Genomic DNA, 17,541 nt, shown 5'->3' with positions numbered 1-17,541 from the left:
GAGTTTTTGATTTCAAAAGGGCTGACTTTCAAAAATTAAGGAAATTAGTTAGGGAAGTGGATTGGACTGAAGAATTTATGGATCTAAAGGTAGAGGAGGCCGGGGATTACTTTAAATCAAAGCTGCAGAAGCTATCGGAAGCCTGTATCCCAAGAAAGGGGAAAAAATTCATAGGAAGAAGTTGTAGACCAAGCTGGATGAGCAAGCATCTTAGAGAGGTGATTAAGAAGAAGCAGAAAGCATACAGGGAGTGGAAGATGGGAGGGATCAGCAAGGAAAGCTACTTTATTGAGGTCAGAGCATGTAGGGATAAAGTGAGACGGGCTAAAAGTCGAGTAGAGTTGGAGCTTGCAAAGGGAATTAAAACCAGTAGTAAAAGGTTCTATAGCCCTATAAATAAGAAGAAAACTAAGAAAGAAGAAGTGGGGCCGCTAAACATTGAGGATGGAGTGGAGGTTAAGGATAATCTAGGCATGGCCCAATATCTAAACAAATACTTTGCCTCAGTCTTTAATAAGGCTAAAGAGGATCTTGGGGATAATGGTAGCATTGACAAATGGGAATGAGGATATGCAGGTAGATATTACCATATCTGAGGTAGAAGCGAAACTCAAACAGCTTAATGGGACTAAATCGGGGGGGCCCAGATAATCTTCATCCAAGAATATTAAAGGAATTGGCACCTGAAATTGCAAGCCCATTAGCAAGAATTTTTAATGAATCTGTAAATTCAGGAGTTGCACCGAATGATTGGAGAATTGCTAATATAGTTTCTATTTCTAAGAAAGGAAAAAAAAATGATCCGGGTAACTACAGGCCAGTTAGTTTGGCATCTGTAGTATGCAAGGTCCTGGAAAAAATTTTGAAGGAGAAATTAGTTAAGGACATTGAAGTCAATGGTAAATGGGACACAATACAACATGGTTTTACAAAAGGTAGATCGTGCCAAACCAACCTGATCTCGTTTTTTGAAAAAGTAACAGATTTTTTAGATAAAGGGAAACGCAGTGGATCTAATTTACCTAGATTTCAGTAAGGCATTTGATACCGTGCCACATGAGGAATTATTAGTTAAATTCGAGAAGATGGGGATCAATATGAACATCAAAAGGTGGATAAGGAATTGGTTAAAGGGGAGACTGCAACGGGTCCTACTGAAAGGCGAACTGTCAGGCTGGAGGGAGGTTACCAGTGGAGTTCCTCAGGGATCGGTTTTGGGACCAATCTTATTAAATCTTTTTATTACTGACTTTGGCACAAAAAGTGGGAGTGTGCTAATAAAGTTTGCAGATGATACAAAGCTGGGAGGTATTGCCAATTCAGAGAAGGATCGGGATATTATACAGGAGGATCTGGATGACCTTGTAAACTGGAGTAATAGTAATAGGATGAAATTTAATAGTGAAAAGTGTACGGTTATGCATTTAGGGATTAATAACAAGAATTTTAGTTATAAATTGGGGAGGCATCAATTAGAAGTAACAGAAGAGGAGAAGACCTTGGAGTATTGGTTGATCATAGGATGACTATGAGCTGCCAATGTGCTATGGCTGTGAAAAAAGCTAATGAGGTTTTGGGATGCATCAGGGGAGGCATCAGGGATAAGGAGGTTTTAGTACCATTATACAAGGCACCGGTGAGACCTCACGTAGAATACTGTGTGCAATTCTGGTCTCCCATGTTTAAAAAGGATGAATTCAAACTGGAGCTGGTTCAGAGAAGGGCTACTAGGATGATCCGAGGAATGGAAAACTTGTCTTATGAAAGGAGACTTAAGGAGCTTGGCTTGTTTAGCCTAACTAAAAGAAGGTTGAGGGGAGATATGATTGCTCTCTATAAATATATCAGAGGGATAAATACAGGAGAGGGAGAGGAATTATTTAAGCTCAGCACCAATGTGGACACAAGAACAAATGGGTATAAACTGGCCACCAGGAAGTTTAGACTTGAAATTAGACGAAGGTTTCTAACCATCAGAGGAGTGAAGTTTTGGAATAGCCTTCCAAGGGAAGCAGTGGGGGCAAAAGATCTATCTGGCTTTAAGATTCTACTCGATAAGTTTATGGAGGAGATGGTATGATGGGATAATGTGATTTTGGTAATTAATTGATCTTTAAATATTCATGGTAAATAGGCCTAATCCCCTGAGATGGGATATTAGATGGATGGGATCTGAGTTACCCAGGAAAGAATTTTCTGTAGTATCTGGCTGGTGAATCTTGCCCATATGCTCAGGGTTCAGCTGATCGCCATATTTGGGGTCAGGAAGGAATTTTCCTCCAGGGCAGATTGGAGAGGCCCTGGAGGTTTTTCGCCTTCCTCTGTAGCATGGGGCATGGGTCACTTGAGGGAGGATTCTCTGCTCCTTGAAGTCTTTAAACCACGATTTGAGGACTTCAATAGCTCAGACATAGGTGAGGTTTTTCGTGGGAGTAGGTGGGTGAGATTCTGTGTCCTGCGTTGTGCAGGAGGTCGGACTAGATGATCAGAATGGTCCCTTCTGACCTTAGTATCTATAAATCTATAAGAGGGACGACGTTTTATCAGCCCTTTCTCGACTCTGCAGAAATGCTCCCAGACGCGTTCCAGCCACGTGAGAAAGCTGAAATCCGCTCTCTGGTTTCCAAAGCCAGTTGGCCCGGCCACGGTCCTTGCCGCACGGCCGTTCAGCTCAATTCGCAGCAGGCATGCAACCCGTGGCTTATTCGAGGGGACAGTTTCTGGTTTCAGCTCGGGAAGAAGACCTCAAATCTAGCATGTCATGTACCAGCTGCAACATTTGCAGATCGTGTATTGTCACCCTCTAGTGGCACTTCCCAGGATAGTACTTCTCAGTACAGGAAATTGCTCAATGGACATGCTCCTTAGCAGGAAGTGGGCCAAATCTCAAGGCCTCCATCTTCCCTTGCTAACAAAATAAGTCCCGCACAGGGGCAACACACCACAATGGCTATCGTTAAACCGACACAGGGAGAAGAGTGGGAGTCCCTTCAGGAAAACACCATCAGAGACTCGGTTGTCTCGGACTCCAGACCCCGCCCTTCGGCCCGAACCCTGGCATCGATACGAACGCGCCAGGGCATGTCACTTACTGTGGCGTCTACATGCTTGGCAGTGCTCTCCCCGTTGGATGGCTGTGGAAAGACAGAGAGAGAGGAGAGAGTTAAGGCTCCGCTCACGGCAAAATGCCTCTGGCTCTTTTTCTGCACTTCTTAGGAGTGGCTAAACCGTCCCGCTCCCTTCCCTGCTCAGGGCTGGAAGGAAAGTTTCAAAGGCCAGCAATCCCTGGAAACCTGGCCACAGCTCTATACAGATGGGATGGGATTTCACAGAACAGCGGCTACGCTCCGAGCTGCGGGCGTAAATTCCAACTCAAGGAGACATACGCACGCCAGCTCTGATCATGCTAGCGTGCTAAAAATAGCAGAGGGGCTGTGGTGGGAGGGGCTAGCCACCTGAGTCTGTGCCCGTGTCTCGCACGAGACCATCCTCAGGGCAGCTTGCCCTGGACACCACCATGGCTATCCTCTGTTTAAAGCGTGCTAGCTAGCGCGGGTGTGCCTCCTACAGCGGGAAGTCCCACCGCCAGCTCGAAGGGTCGCCGTGCCCGAGAGTTAAGGTTCACAGTCCCCACTCCACAAAGAACACCAATGCCAACTCCACGCATTCGCAAAGCACGAGTTGGGCCCCGAAGTCGCGAGATTGCCTTCAAAATCCTGAGATCGCTAAAAATGGTGGATGCTTTTTTCCTCGTGGTCTGGTGGCAGAGCTTTCAGCTCACGCTCAGGTCACGTTTACAAGCTTGTCTCAACCACCAGGTCCAGAAAACTGACTTTAAAAAAAAAAAGAAAAAAGGGAGCACAGAGATTCTCTCTGACGCCAGCGTCCGGGGTCTTAAACACACCAGATATTGCGAGGCCATGCTAACAATCACAAAAGCTGGCCATGCTGATTTCAGCGCTTGCTTCGTGCTCAACGAGCGATGGGGCATTGGTATGTTCTGAACGTTAAACACCTACTTCCATCACGGGCACTGACTTTTATATTTTTCCCCGATGGGTGCTCCACCCTTCCTCTGCCCCGAGGGCCCACCCTCACTCTGCCCCTTCCCCTGAGGCCCCGCCCTTGCTGTGCCTCTTCCTGCCCCGCCCCCTCCCCAAGGCTCCGCCCTTACGCCACCTCTTCCTGCCCCACCCCCTCCCTGCTCCACCCCTCCTCCAAGACCCCCCCAACCACCTGCCGCTCACTCCTCTCCCCCCTCCGCGAGTGCCCCCAGGAGTCACCCAACAGCTGATTGGTGGCCAAGCTGAACAGCTGTGCCTGGTGGGTGCTGAGCACCCCTTAATTTTTTCTCCATGGGTGCTTGAGCCGCAGAGCACCCACCGAGTCAGCGCCCATGCTTTGCTGCATAGTGATTGATCAGGTCTAGCCGGAAACGACGAGTTCACATTATTTACAGCAGTTAGCTTGTATTCCCTGACAGAAAGGTCAGTAGGTGAATAAAACCTCATGGAATTGACCCAAACCAGTGTTAACTGAGACAATGCGCATATATGTAAATTCGCGGGGCGGGGGGGTGAAGTCATATTTGGTCAGCAATGCTCTCATTGTAAAACGCTGGGATCTTTTACAGTGACCACTTCTCCTTTTATTACAGAGAGATTTTACCAGGTCTGACAGCTGCCAATGTGAAGAGATAAAGAAGTGAAAATTGACAGGTAGATAAGAAGATAATTAAGAAACCGAGCCTGGTCTTGGAGATGGGTTTGTATATGTCCTGGCCAGGGTCTGAATGGGAAAGGGTACCCCGTATATGCCACAGGACAGGGACTGGTTATTTTATAGAGTGGCCCTATGTAAACACACACTAACAAAAGAGGAGTCACTTTTCTGCCGCGATGCCCTCGCTGGGGTATCACAATAGGCTGCCCCACTGGACTAGGGCTGGGGTGATTTACGCCTCCGCGCTGGGCTTTCCCACACTCACATGTGGGGCTGGCTCAATGCAAGCAGCTCTGCTTCCAAACAGCCCCCGCTGGAGAAAGCCAATTCCTCACGGGCTCCTTGCATGGAACAGTGTTCGGCCTGCCAGGCCTAATGCCATTTGCGAATCCAAGGTCTGAACCTGAGAAAGGAGAGAGCTGAGTGCAGTGCTCCCATCACTTAGAAAACCTCCCGGATCTGCTCCCGTGCTCCCAGCTGCCCGCCGGACCTGTGAAGAACCGATGCTAATAAGGACAACCAGAGGGGGAGAACTCCCCATCTCACTCACGATCCTCGGACCCCACCCATGCCCCCTGCTGCCACTGGCTCCCTGCTGTTGGGATGGTCATGTGGCCATGCTGAATGAAGGGTGTGAGTATAACTTGACATGACTTAAACATGGCTGAAGGGCTGCAGAAGATCCTGGGAGCAGGGTCCCTTTAAGCAGAAGCAGATTTGATGAAGAACTGGCAAAATCCACGTGCACAATCGATATTGAACCTATTGTTCAGCAAATATGGGCTCATGCGAAGTGAATATCACAGGTATAAAGTTCCAGCATGGAGCACAGGCTGACCTGGTTATAGTGACCTGACAGCAGGAACGTCAGGCAGAGAGACAGAGTGAATGATTGATGAGTGAGTAAACGTCAGGTGATCTTCCTTTGGTACCACTCCTCCAGCCCCTTCCAAAACAGTAATTAGGTAAAATCAGTAGCCACACGCCCACTGGGCATGCTTTTAAGACATGGGACTCCTTTGAGGAAGAAGAGTATAAAAATCAAGCAAAGTACATTTCTGTGGTTGGGATTCCTTAAGTGACGCTTGAAGAAAGCAAAACTGTTAGACAGTGTGGCCAAAACTCTGCTCCATGGGCTCGAGTAGGACTGTGACCAGAGGGGGTCTCTAGGCAGCCAAGGCTTTGCCTCGAGGGAATCCGAGACAGACCAGAGGGTTGAGAAGAACAGACCATGTGGGAAGAAACTGGTAACCACCTTCTCTGTTTGCCAAGCCGGAACTGCGTGAGGCTAGCGCAGGGCCTGTTTGTGTATGTTTGTGAAAGAGAGACTCGTTCAGAGGAATGTATAGCTCTTAATGTCTAACATAGGAGTTATGTGCTTAATATAACCCTTTACTGCTTGTGTAACTCCTTCTCACTAAATGTGTATTGCCGATAGTTACTGTGGACCTTTTTCACTGGGATGGCAGTAATCTGCTGCACCGGGAGCCAGCAAAGATCCATTTCAGGGGTAGTAGTGCCCACTGTTCCCTCTAAGCTGTGCGCGTGTGCGCACGCACACAGATCCTAAACCCTGCACACACGGCGAAACACAGTGCACACAAACATTTGCACAGAAGCACAACAATTGCACAGAAGAAATTTTTTGCGCATACAGCCTGTCAAAAATTAGAGGGAACATTGGTAGTGCCCCCTGTTGTCAACACCTGCCACCAGCTCCAGCCTGCCACGGTTTAACTCTTCTGCTGCCAGTTTCCTCATGAAGATGTTTTGCTAGTAACACACAGACAAGCACCACCACAGGGTGCGTATTGGTCCCTGCAGCTTGGAGCATCATTCAGTCACCTGGAGCCTCCCAGCCTCACATCCCTTCACATTCTACCCCTGGAATGGCCTGAGGAAATGACGGTTATTTACCAGCACAGAGCTGGCCAAGTGCTGTGCCACAGAGCCACCCAGCAAGAGTGTGGCATGCTCTGCCTGGCAAACCCCGGGCCCATTCTAGGAACCTGGCACAGCAAGGTGCTGTGGGCCGGCTAGAGGATCTGAGACCCAGCTGGGACTGGCCCTAAATCAGTTCATGCCGAGGATCGTGCATGGTCACCGACCGCAGATCTGAACGTTCCACTCAAGACACTATGGCCTGGTGGTTCACCCTGCTTGGATCTTCTGCCTAATGAGTCAAGGCTCCAAAGCAGCAGGGAGGGAGGCCTGTCAGCATGGATCTGGGAACTCAACACATCCCGGGAGCTTCAGCAATGTTCCCCCTTCCAACCGGCTCCAGGAAAGCAAGCAGCAAAACGATTCTCCATCCACCTCCATCGCTCCCCAAGAGGTGGCTCAGAGTGGGCAACCCAACAGGAGCAGCCTCCAGAACCCGGCGTCTGACGCGGCTCCAAGAATCAAGAGAGCGGCACTGAGCACCGGTGCGAACCGATAGCCACGTAGCAGCCTGACAAGTCTCTGAGATCAGGACGCAGGCGAGACACGGAGGCAGACAGGGCTGTGGAAGGATGGCTGGAATCCTAACCCAACCAGGAACAAGCCCCTGGAGATGTAACGCCACCCCGTCTCCTGCAAATTTGACAATGGAGGAGGGGCCACAGGGTCCTGCCTTCTGGTTGCTGAATTCCAGCTAGGAAGGCAAATTGTAGGGGAAGGTGATAGTGAAGTCGCTCTGCTTTTGGGTTCAGCGGGATCTCTCATTCTGGCTGTTTCCAGGGTCAATTCCCAGGAGGCAGGAGGGCTGGGGGACAAATGCAACAGCCACTTAAGGAACCGTTTCCAAACAGGGTACGCGAAAAGAGAGACTTCCGGCAGCAAAGCAGCCATGGCCTCCTAGCGCAGCTCCGCCAGGGAGAAGCCAAGCCCCCTTCAGAGAGCAGGAATCCTGCGAAGAGAGGAACTGGGCAAACCTGAGCCACTGCATTCCTGCTATGAGACGGAGCAGCAAAACCGTTCCCCTTCTGCACAGAATATCCCCCAACAGGTGGCTCACGAGACCTGCCTCGTCTCGTTTGAGCAGCGACGCTCCTGCCTCAGGACAGTCTCCCCACAAGCTGCTGGGGAAAGGGCAGGGGTCGTCTGTCTGGGGGAGTACTGTATCCAGCCCCCCACGCTGGCCAATGGGACTCTGTCAGTTTCCACCAGCATCTTCACCATGCCAGTGTGGGGCTTTGCGAGAGGATCCCTATGAGGCCTCTCTCCTGCTGCTAGCTATTGTAGAGTTTGATTTGTGCCCATCCCCATGGCATCTAGGCTCCTGGCAGTGGTAACATGGAGGTCTCGGGGCAGGAGAGGGAAGTGACAGTGATTTAACCAAGAATTGATGAGCTTGTCTGAGTGAAGCTGCGATAGTTCTGGCAGATCCCCCAGAGCTGTGATCCCCGGCCCTGAGCTTTCAGCTATTGCTGCTGGTTACAGATCTCCTAGGCCACATTACCCACCAACTACGGGCCTAATTCTGAGCAGGGTTCAGCACTCCGGCTCCCATGGAAATTGGAGCTCAGTACTTCTCCGGATCAGGTCCATTTGGCTGGAGGCCCTCGTGGCTGTCTCTAGCTCAGGCTTCTCTCAGCTAAATGGACACAGGTGAGCTAAACAGGGCAGGCCGGGGCCTCCAGACCACTGTGCCCGGGGGCCAGGGCCAATCGGAGAGGGCGGCACCTCCACGGACGGCAAGCGTTACTGATGGCCCCAGCCTATCCGGGCAGAGGTGCACGCGGGGGAAGCCCATTTTGGCAGGGAATCCAGCACGGAGACCCTGGTCTATTTCAGCGCTGTCAGTGATGGGAGATGCCTTTGGAGCACCTCGTTCACCTGCCTGGGATGGAGCAGGTATTTCCAAGGTGGGCTGTGTCCCAAATCCGCCCTACCCACCACTCCCCACACTGCCCCCTGCTCCAGCCCCAGTTCTAGCCGTGAACTGGCTCCACCAAACACAGGACTCCCCCTCTCATTTCTGGCATGCGCTGGGCCTGCAAGCCAGCCTGTGCTGTAATCTCCAGACTGGGCTGGGCTCCTCACACCCCCGTCAGCTTCCTCCTGACACCGCACTAACGGTCCCAAACGGACAAGACTGTGTTTTTCTCCAGATAAGTATCCTGGAGCAGGCTGGCAAGCTTCCTCTGGGACCGACGGGCTCCTTGCGGCGTTCACAGCATGGATGTGCCGTGGGGAGATTAAACCCCAGGCTGTGATAAAAGCAGCTGGATCAATGCGAGACACATCACGGTGCACTGATGGGGGAAGCGCAGAAGATAATTGCTTGGAACGATTTGGTGTGAAATGAGCACAGTGCCTCTATGCTTGCTTCCCATCAGGCAGGGGGTCCTTGTGATTAAGCCAGGCAGGCAGAGCTGAGAGGATGGATGGTCCAATGGTGAGCTTAGCACTTGGGAGACCACAGTTCAAATCCCTGCTCCACCACAAACGCTCTCTGGGACCCATGATAAGTCACTTCAGTCCAGAGCCACAAAGGTCTTAGGCTCCTGAATTCTCTCCTCCGGCCCCTCAGCCTGAATTCCTTTGTGGATCGGAGCCTTAGTCGCTCCCTGCCTCAGTTTCCCCTCTGTACAATGGGGGAGAATAGCTCTGCCCTGCTTCACAAGGGAAGCAGGGGGGAGATGTCAGCAGACAGCCACCACAGATTGAGAAGTGCAGTCATGGGGGCCAGGTAAGTACCTGCGAGAGATCACCCCCAAAGGAGAAGGTAGGTACATCAGGGCTGGCCTGAGAAGATGCAGGGGAGCGGGCTGCCCCGGGGGGATGTCTGCTCCGTGCACACACAGGAGATGTCAAGCCAAGATTTGCAAAAAAGAGACCAGCGATTCCGAGGGGCCCCCAGGGGCCCGTGTGGCAGGAGACAGCTCTCTCGTCCTTTCCAAGCGTCAGGCCGAAAATCACGCCTCGCTTGTTAATACTGGCCTGCAGGACTGTAACCCCGACGCCTCCCGGCTGACAGCAAGACGCCCGCACCGAAACCCCGACCCTGGGACAAAGGGGCTGGAAAAGAGAGGATGGAGCAGGCCCTGCCAAAACGCTGCACACGCTTCTCCGTACGGGGCCAGGAGAAGAGAACATGGGACCGATGTTATCACATTGCTTAACGCACAACTAGAAAGTGCTTCAGGGCTACGGTGTGCATGGAAAATCAACTAATCCATGCACATGCAAAACTAAATGATACCCTCTCACGCGCTACCAGGCCCCCTCGCACCTGCCCCCGGGCCCTCTCACCCTCACCCTCACCCCTACCCCCAGTCACTCTCGCCCCCTCCCCGGGCACCCTCTCCCAGTCACTTGCTCACCCGCTCCTGGACACCCTTTCTCACCCCCGCCCTCAGGTACCCTCTCATCCACTCCTGCTCCGATGGACGCTCTCACCCACACATACTCACCCACTCCCGTGAACGGTCTCACCCACTCCCATGCACGCTCACTCACACATCTCACACTTAGCCACACAAACGCACACTCCCTCATGCACACTCCCCCTTTCCATGCACGCTCAGCCAGACTCTCTTCCTCTCCCTCCTTTGCACTGTCAGATGCAAGTCAGAAATCGGCCTGTCTGCTGCCCCAGGGGCCTGAGCCAAGCCTTCGGAGCAGGCCCCAGCCCCCTCGTTCCTGCTTCGAGCCCCTCCACAGTGGCCTTTCTGCAATCTCCCCTCCAGCTGGGCCTTTGCAATGGGCTCTCTCTGCAGCCCCCACTGGCCACCTTCCTTCCCGAGTGAAGCACGAGCCCTGGCTTTTCGCATGGATGGTGTTCCCAATTAATTCCGGATTGATTTATGTAGCCCGTTTTCCCATGGTAACTTCCTCCCATTGCCTGTAACCACATCACCGAGGCCTGGATCTGGGATTCAGGGGAAAGATACTCCAGGCTCCCCGGGGGGCTGGCTTCCAGCTGGTACATCTTGGGCTTAAATCTCAACCACGAACAAGCAGACGTACCGTGAGGCCGCCCTCAGCCACGCCCGCTGCCAATACTAGGGGGCAGCACATCAGTCAGGAGATGGGGTGGGCACTTGGCCTCTCGGGGCTCAATGATACCCCGTGGGGAGGAGATCAGGGACGTGGTGAAACATCCCCTCTCTCGGGTCCTAGGTCGAGGTCTGTGGAGGAGACTCAATCCTGTCCTGTCTAGGTTCTTGCACTGTGCCCATCACCGGGGTATCTGGGGCGAGGCGGAAGCTCCTGCCAGCTGCTACAGCAGGGAGGGCCCCCTCCTCGCACCTGTGGCTTGGACCACCTGCGACACCAGCTGAATGTCCGCGATGCAGAGGGAGGAGCCCAACCTGGGCCAGCAGGGGAAGGACCAAGCCCACCCCTCCTAGCCGCCCCAGTTCGCGTCCCAGGATGGAGTCGCTCACAGGCACCAGTTTCACAGGGGGCACCCAAGGTGGCGTGAAGGCCGTGCCAGGGAAAGCCCTGGAGAATTGAGTCCGGGTGTCCCCTGGGAGGTCCCAGCACAGGCTGCGCCAGTTCTCGCCGCCCTCGGGCTCCTCCTAAACCCTAGACCCGCTCAGTGAGCCCCCCCGAGTGACTAGGGCAGGGGGAAGGGGCTTCATTGGTTTATGGCAAGTGCATGGCAGCCTAGGGGGTCCATTCCAAGCACAGGGGGTAACCCCGCCCCACCCAGCCAGCAAAGGGTAACCATGTACTACAATAACAGTACCCAAAGGCCAACTCTCAGGAGCAACCCTACAATAACAAACTTGTGTACAATGTCCCATCCCTGCAACAACCAATCACTGTTGGCAGATCTCAGAGTAGCAGCCGTATTAGTCTGTATTCGCAAATAAGAAAAGGAGGACTTGTGGCACCTTAGAGACTAACAAATTTATTTGAGCATAAGCTTTCGTGAGCTACAGCTCACTTCATTGGCAGACCAGCATGCATAAGCCACCCTACAATAATAAAACCAGCGAGCACTGCCTGGTGCCCACAAGGAACCCTACAATAACAAACCAAGGCCAGCCCTCCACTGACAAAGCCCAGCCCACCACTCACGAGTAACCCTACAATAACAAAGCAGTGGCACATTTCAGTAGACGCCTGCTGCAGCTTTCGCAGCGGAGCAGAGAGGAGATCTTGTTGACAAGAGAAGCCAGCGCCTTGGCCCCGAGGACGCACACGGCTCACAGTTCAGATGGAACAACATGGGCTGTTTCACGGGACAGCTGTTTTAGCAATTCCCTGTTCCTCTTCTATCAGCAGAGACCTGCTGGGAATTGTTCCTGTTTGTTGCTCTGGCAAAGAAATCCCTGCGGCCTGTCAGCTTAATTGTTTCTGACTTACATTAAGATTTCCAGGGAAAACAAGGGGTGAAAATAATCATCTTCCTCAATCTAAACAGCATCAGAGAAAAGAAAACAAGCTTCAGGCACATCTGCTAGAGTGATCTCCCCGCGTGGGAAGAAAATGCCCCAGGCTCTGAAGGAAAACACAGCCCAGACTTTGCACGGGGCCCTGCTCAGTTCTGGTTCTGTGACTGCGTGTCCCCCTCCCGGCCCGTCAGTGGCACATGGTGGTGGCTACCCGTCCAGAGGAGGGCAGGTGGGGAAAAGACCGGCCTCTACTCCTGCCTCTAATGGACTCGAGCTGCCCTCCTGAGGGTCACAGCGCTGCCCTTGAAGGGTGGAGTGGGCCCAGCACATGCGCCCTCCCTGCTGCAGGCTGCGCTGGTCAGTTTCGCGGTTGTACCAGGCGAGGATTTCATTGGCGTGGTCAAGGGGGGCCTTGCAACTCTGCTGATTTTCTTGAGATAGTCGATGTCCTTAAAGCCCCAGCTCCCAGAGTCATGGGACTGGAGGAGACTCTCAGCTTGCATTTCCAAACAAACAAGTTCCTGTCCCGCCCCATACGGGATGGCAGAGAAAAACTTGAAAACAAGAAATGAGGGGCCCCCAAAACGCTCAGAAACAGAAGGCAAAGATCCCCCCAGGCCTTAAATTTTTACATTTTAAATTTTTTAAAAATCGAGATTTTTAAGCGACTCTTGTGATTTGGCAGGGCACCAGGGGGGGCTGCTCCAGGGCTTCTTGCTGCTTGGGACTGGCACCGTCAGCTCTCTGGGTACTTTGCCGGCTGCTGGCAGGGCAGGACCTGCTCAGAAATTCAGTGGCAACGGTTCATGCTCATGTTCTGCTGTTTGCCGGGAGGTGCCCAGCACTGGCCTCACACAGACAACAGCAACCTCCCGCCTCCACGCCAGCCGTGGGGCTGAGCCTCCACCTCACACTATGGTTTAGAGCAGAGGTCCCCACACTGTGGGGCGCTCCGTCCCGGGGAGGTACAGAGAACCGTTCGGGGGGGAGGGGCATGGCTGGGGCCCAGGACAGCCCCCATGGTGGGGGCAGGGAGGAAGCGCTGCCCAGATCTGCTCCTGGCCACAGCCCCAGCTGCTCACCCCACAACCAAGGCTCCGCTCCCAGCCCAAGCTGCCAACCCCACACCCAGGGCCCCGCTTCAGGCTCCATGCCCGGGGGCCCTGAATGCCGGCTCCACTCCCAGCTGTGGCCCCAGCCTTGGCCCCCTTAGCCCTGTCTGCCTCCCACCGCGAGCGGCGGCCCCACTCCCAGCCCTGCGCCCTGGCTACCAGTCCTGCTCCCTGCCTTGACCCCCTTACCCCTGTCCACGTCCTCCCGCTCCCCCCCCCGCCCCCTGCCGGAGCCACAACCCGCTCACGGCCCATGGGGCAGGGGCTGGACAGGGGTAAGGGGGGGCATGACCCTGAAAAGTTTGGGGACCACTGGTCTGGAGAGGGGTATAAATCACTGAGCTCTGCTGCTGTCGGGTGGAGCTACCGCGAACATCCTGGCTACGGCACCGGCAACCTGCTGCCCTCTGCTGATTGGGATCTGACCCACTCTTGGGCCCCCGTCGCCCGCTGGCAGCTGGAGACCTGCCAAAGAAACTGGGCTCAGACTAACGCTGTCAGTGCAGGATCAGGGCCCCCCAGCTCAGCACCCCACATCCACACCGGGCAGGACCCAGCTCCTAGGAAAGCCCGGCTGGCTCTCTGGGCAAGGAAAAGCCTGCCCTGGGCGCAGCAGGGCGAGTTCTTGCTGGCTTCTTACATTAACTGCCGAGATGTCAAAATAACCGTTCAGTGGCACGGTGCCCAAGCAACCCCCTTATCTGCAAGCTGCAAGGCTCTGACGCAGCACGTGTCTTACTTGCGGCTGGGCGGGCAGGGGGGCAAGCTCAGAGGGACGGCGCCCAGGTTTGAAGAACCCGGACAAGGCAAAAAGCCAAGGCCCCGCTCCCGCTCAGCTCTTCGTGTGAGTTAAAGTCCCTTTGAACACAGCCCGGCTGGATCGGGGCCCCGGGCTGCCCCTCAGTGCTCTGAGCCCCTCCCTAGGGATTCGGTTGTCAATCGGGCAAAGGGAAGACGTCGCTTCTCGAATGCCCTGCTCCGTGACTGCCCACAAGCCCGCGCTAGGAATTCACCATGGCAGCGTGCAGAGACAAAGGGCTTTCCAGGCTGTCCTGCAGACGGAGGGCCAAGCTAAGGGTCATCATCCGAGTTGGAATTTCCCCCCCAAGTCAGCTCAGGAGCGGGGCTGGCAGGGACACGGTTCATCAACTGGGATCATCTGGGTATATTTCACCTAGTCAATTCCCTACCACTGCAGGGCGTCAGGCTTTGGTGGGTCCCAGCTGTTCTCTGCCTGTGGCACATACGAGTTTAGGCTGCTGAGGACGGCAGAGCTTCATGCACAAAGAAGGGAATTGAAACCTGGGTGAGCCCACATCAGGAACAGATTCTCCCGGCTCGCCCTTCAAAATGGCAGACCCCCGCGTCTGGAGCTGTGTTGTTCCTGGCACGGCCATGAAGCCCTGCAGTCCCACCAATTTCAAATGAGATCACTGCGGGGAGGCGAGGACAAGAATTACTTGGCTGTGGTGGAATCTGACCGTGCCCCTGGTGTGATGGGAACTAAATGTCGTTGGGATGGGTTAAGACTCGTGTATTATAAATGGATCCTAGCCCAAGTCCCTCCCCAGACTTCAAGGGGGTTCAGGGTCCCGCTGCGGATCTAGCCCCGAGTTGTACAGCTGGCCCGTATCTCTATCCCAGGCTGAACTAATCCCGGGGCCAAGAGCCCATGGGTTTGGGCAGGGCCAGATCCTAACCTGAATCTGAATCCGAGCGTTGCACCTCGGCCCTGTTTTTATCCTGGACCGAACCAAACATCCTGACTAACTGTCCCCTAGAATCCGGCAAGGAGAATTGGGTCCCGCCCTGAATGCAGGTTTCCCAGGCCGATTTCCTGGACGGTTTTCCAAGTGCACAGGGCCATAACACGAGCGCACCGAGATAGACACCCGCTCCCGGCAATTGCTGACCCACCTGTGACTGCTAATGCTAGGAGAGGTGGCAGAGGAGAGGCCAGACCCTGAGAACAGGAAAGCCTGCTGCATCTGCCTCCTATCCCCTACACCCCGCTTTGCTATCGTCCCCCAATGGCACATGCCTTCGGCCCACAGAGCGGGCCGAACCAGAACTGAGCTGCCTCTGAGCTTTGAATAACTTTCCCATGCCGACCCAACAGCAAGAGGTGCGGGGAGTTGAACTGCTGATCTGTGGCAAGCAACAATTCCTCAAGAGTCGGCCGCACTGAGACTAGGCCAAAAATGAATACAGGCCCCCAGCTGAGGGTCCTGAGGCCAAAATGCATCATACGCCAGCCGCTCGCTACTGTGACGCCACCCCTACATATAAACGGCAAGTGTGTATGTGCACCACTGTCCTCTGCTGGAGGGAATTGGAACTGCTTCTCTGTGTGCCATAGGCCCTATACTGCTAATGGCGATTCTCCCGCAGCTCAAGGGGCCTCTTTCCAAGCAGGGGGATCCACGTTCTCTCGCCGGGGCTTGAGCACAGCGACAGCCCAGATTCGTCACATCAGGAGGGAATTCACCTGCCGCCGAAAGGGGGACGCTGGTAGTAACCAGTGCTGCAGTTCAGAGAAGTGAAACGGCAGGGGCTTTCCTTATTGCGGCAGGCGGAATGTAACTACTCCAGCATGCCCGGCGCCAAGACCTGCTCCACGGGCGCCACAAGAAACTTCCCGATCAGCATTAGCCACCCGCTGGGACTGACTTCCCCTCGCTAAGCTGGCTCTCTTAGCTATCCAGCGCCTGCTAAATCCTGCTGGGCAGCAGCAGTTCAGTATTGACTGGGAGGCAACGGTGCCCCCTACTGGCCCACAGATGGGTCCCATTTCCGAGCTGTCAGCTCGGACAGCGCTTTGCCTTGGTGCTGTACGGGGCTCTGGGGACAGGACGGAGAGGGGCGGATAAAGTGTCCCAGGGCAGCTCTCAGAGCCAGCCGGGCTCGCTCTGGAGGACATGCAGCCAGCTGCCGAGCCTGGCAAGTGGAGGGAATTCAATGCCCTTTGTCTGGTCCTTTTGGAAACACCCCAGCAACAGCCGGGCTGCAAACAGCCCTCGCTCACCCACCACCCAAACTCTGCCAGGGTGAGTCTGGGCCAGCCCCAGCCCCCCCCCCCCCCCCGACATGGAGACGACCCTCTCATGCCAACCTCCCTATCTACCTAACCCCCCCCTTACCATACTATCAGAGCACCTCACTGCCTTCAATCCACAGACCCTCACAACCCCCCTGTGAGGCAGGGCCATTAGCCCCATTTTAGAGAGGGAAAACTGAGGCACGGAGCAACAAAGTGACTTGGCCAAGGCCACCCAGGGAGCCTGTGCAGAGCAGGGACTAGAAACCAGGTCTCGCACATCCCAGGTTAACACCCTGGACCACCCTTCCTTTCCCTGTACCAGACCCTCTTTTCCATCCATGCCCTTCTAGACTCCAGGTCACCCACAGGGGATCAATTCCTTCTGGTTTTGGCTGCTGAGGACGGCAGAGCTTCATGCACAAAGAAGGGAATTGAAACCACTGCCAGCTCGTTGGTCACTGACACCCTAATGGGCTCTACAGATGGTTCCAAATAATTCTACTCCTTCCCTCACAGCATCCCATTAACCTTGCCACAGAGAAGGACCACGGCAGGCCCATGTTGGACAGAGAGGGAAACTGAGGCACCGCTGGCTCCATGGCAGAACCAAGAATGTGGCTCTCCTGGTTCCCAGCCCCGTGCTTTGCTTCCTCCCCAGGTGCCAATGCTGTTTCACCGTGTTCTTTTTTGCAGCGGCAAGAGCCGCCGTGAAGCCGCGGCCAGAGTGCCCCGGGGAAGAGGGGTCGGCTCACTTACCAGCTCAGAGTTGACGGGAGGCGCACACGGGGTAGCCGCCTGTGAAGCAAACACAAGAAGACCCAGCGTTAGAATGTCACAAATCCCTAGGCACAGCAAAGCAGAGACCGGGCTCTCGGTCATCTTACATACGACGTGACCTGGGCTGGGGGGCCACCGCTAGGAGCCTGCCATCGGACACCCCCCTCATGTCTGCTCGCCCCGTCCACAGAGGCCAGCTCCACTGAGCGATGCGGCTGTGGTCAGCTCTGGCGAATGGTTGCGCTCCTTCACGCGGACCGGGGAAGGCCTGAACTGCGCAGGGACGTGCAGAAGGAAGGGGTGATGGCCCAGCCTAGAACCCACTGGCAATGGCTACCGCGCCTTTCCATTCTGTGCAATGCTCAACCGCTTCACAAGAGGGAGACCTGCCCGTGGACCCAACTGCCCCAAACACGCCAGGGCCCCAGCTTCACCCGGTCCTCGGACCGCCCAGGGTCTATGTGAGGGAGAGCTGCTGTACTAACTGTATTAATCTGAGCGTACTTGGCTGGCTACTGCTTTTCACACAGGCTCCTACACACCCAGAAATCAGAGCGTG

At 54.5% G+C, this 17,541-nt stretch overlaps 1 protein-coding gene across 21 annotated transcripts in view; it reads right to left on the bottom strand.

Moving 5' to 3' along the window:
* TNS1 (tensin 1) overlaps positions 1-17,541 on the bottom strand; it is a 279,839-nt gene that overhangs the window by 126,518 nt on the left and 135,780 nt on the right. For 19 of the 21 annotated variants that reach the window (XM_043504818.1, XM_043504821.1, XM_043504825.1 and 16 more), the window contains 2 exons: positions 16,962-17,000; positions 3,093-3,134 (listed from right to left, as the gene is read on the bottom strand). In XM_043504818.1, coding sequence (XP_043360753.1) covers positions 3,093-3,134; positions 16,962-17,000 — 81 coding nt within the window. The remainder of the gene's footprint in view (positions 1-3,092; positions 3,135-16,961; positions 17,001-17,541) is intronic. The other 2 variants (XM_043504829.1, XM_043504835.1) reach the window with 1 other exon arrangement.

The sequence above is a fragment of the Dermochelys coriacea genome, chromosome 11 (genome assembly GCF_009764565.3).
Source record: "Dermochelys coriacea isolate rDerCor1 chromosome 11, rDerCor1.pri.v4, whole genome shotgun sequence".
Taxonomy (NCBI): Eukaryota; Metazoa; Chordata; order Testudines; family Dermochelyidae; genus Dermochelys; species Dermochelys coriacea.
The sequence above is the reverse complement of the archived record's forward strand: the minus strand, read 5'-3'. Positions and strand labels throughout refer to the sequence as shown.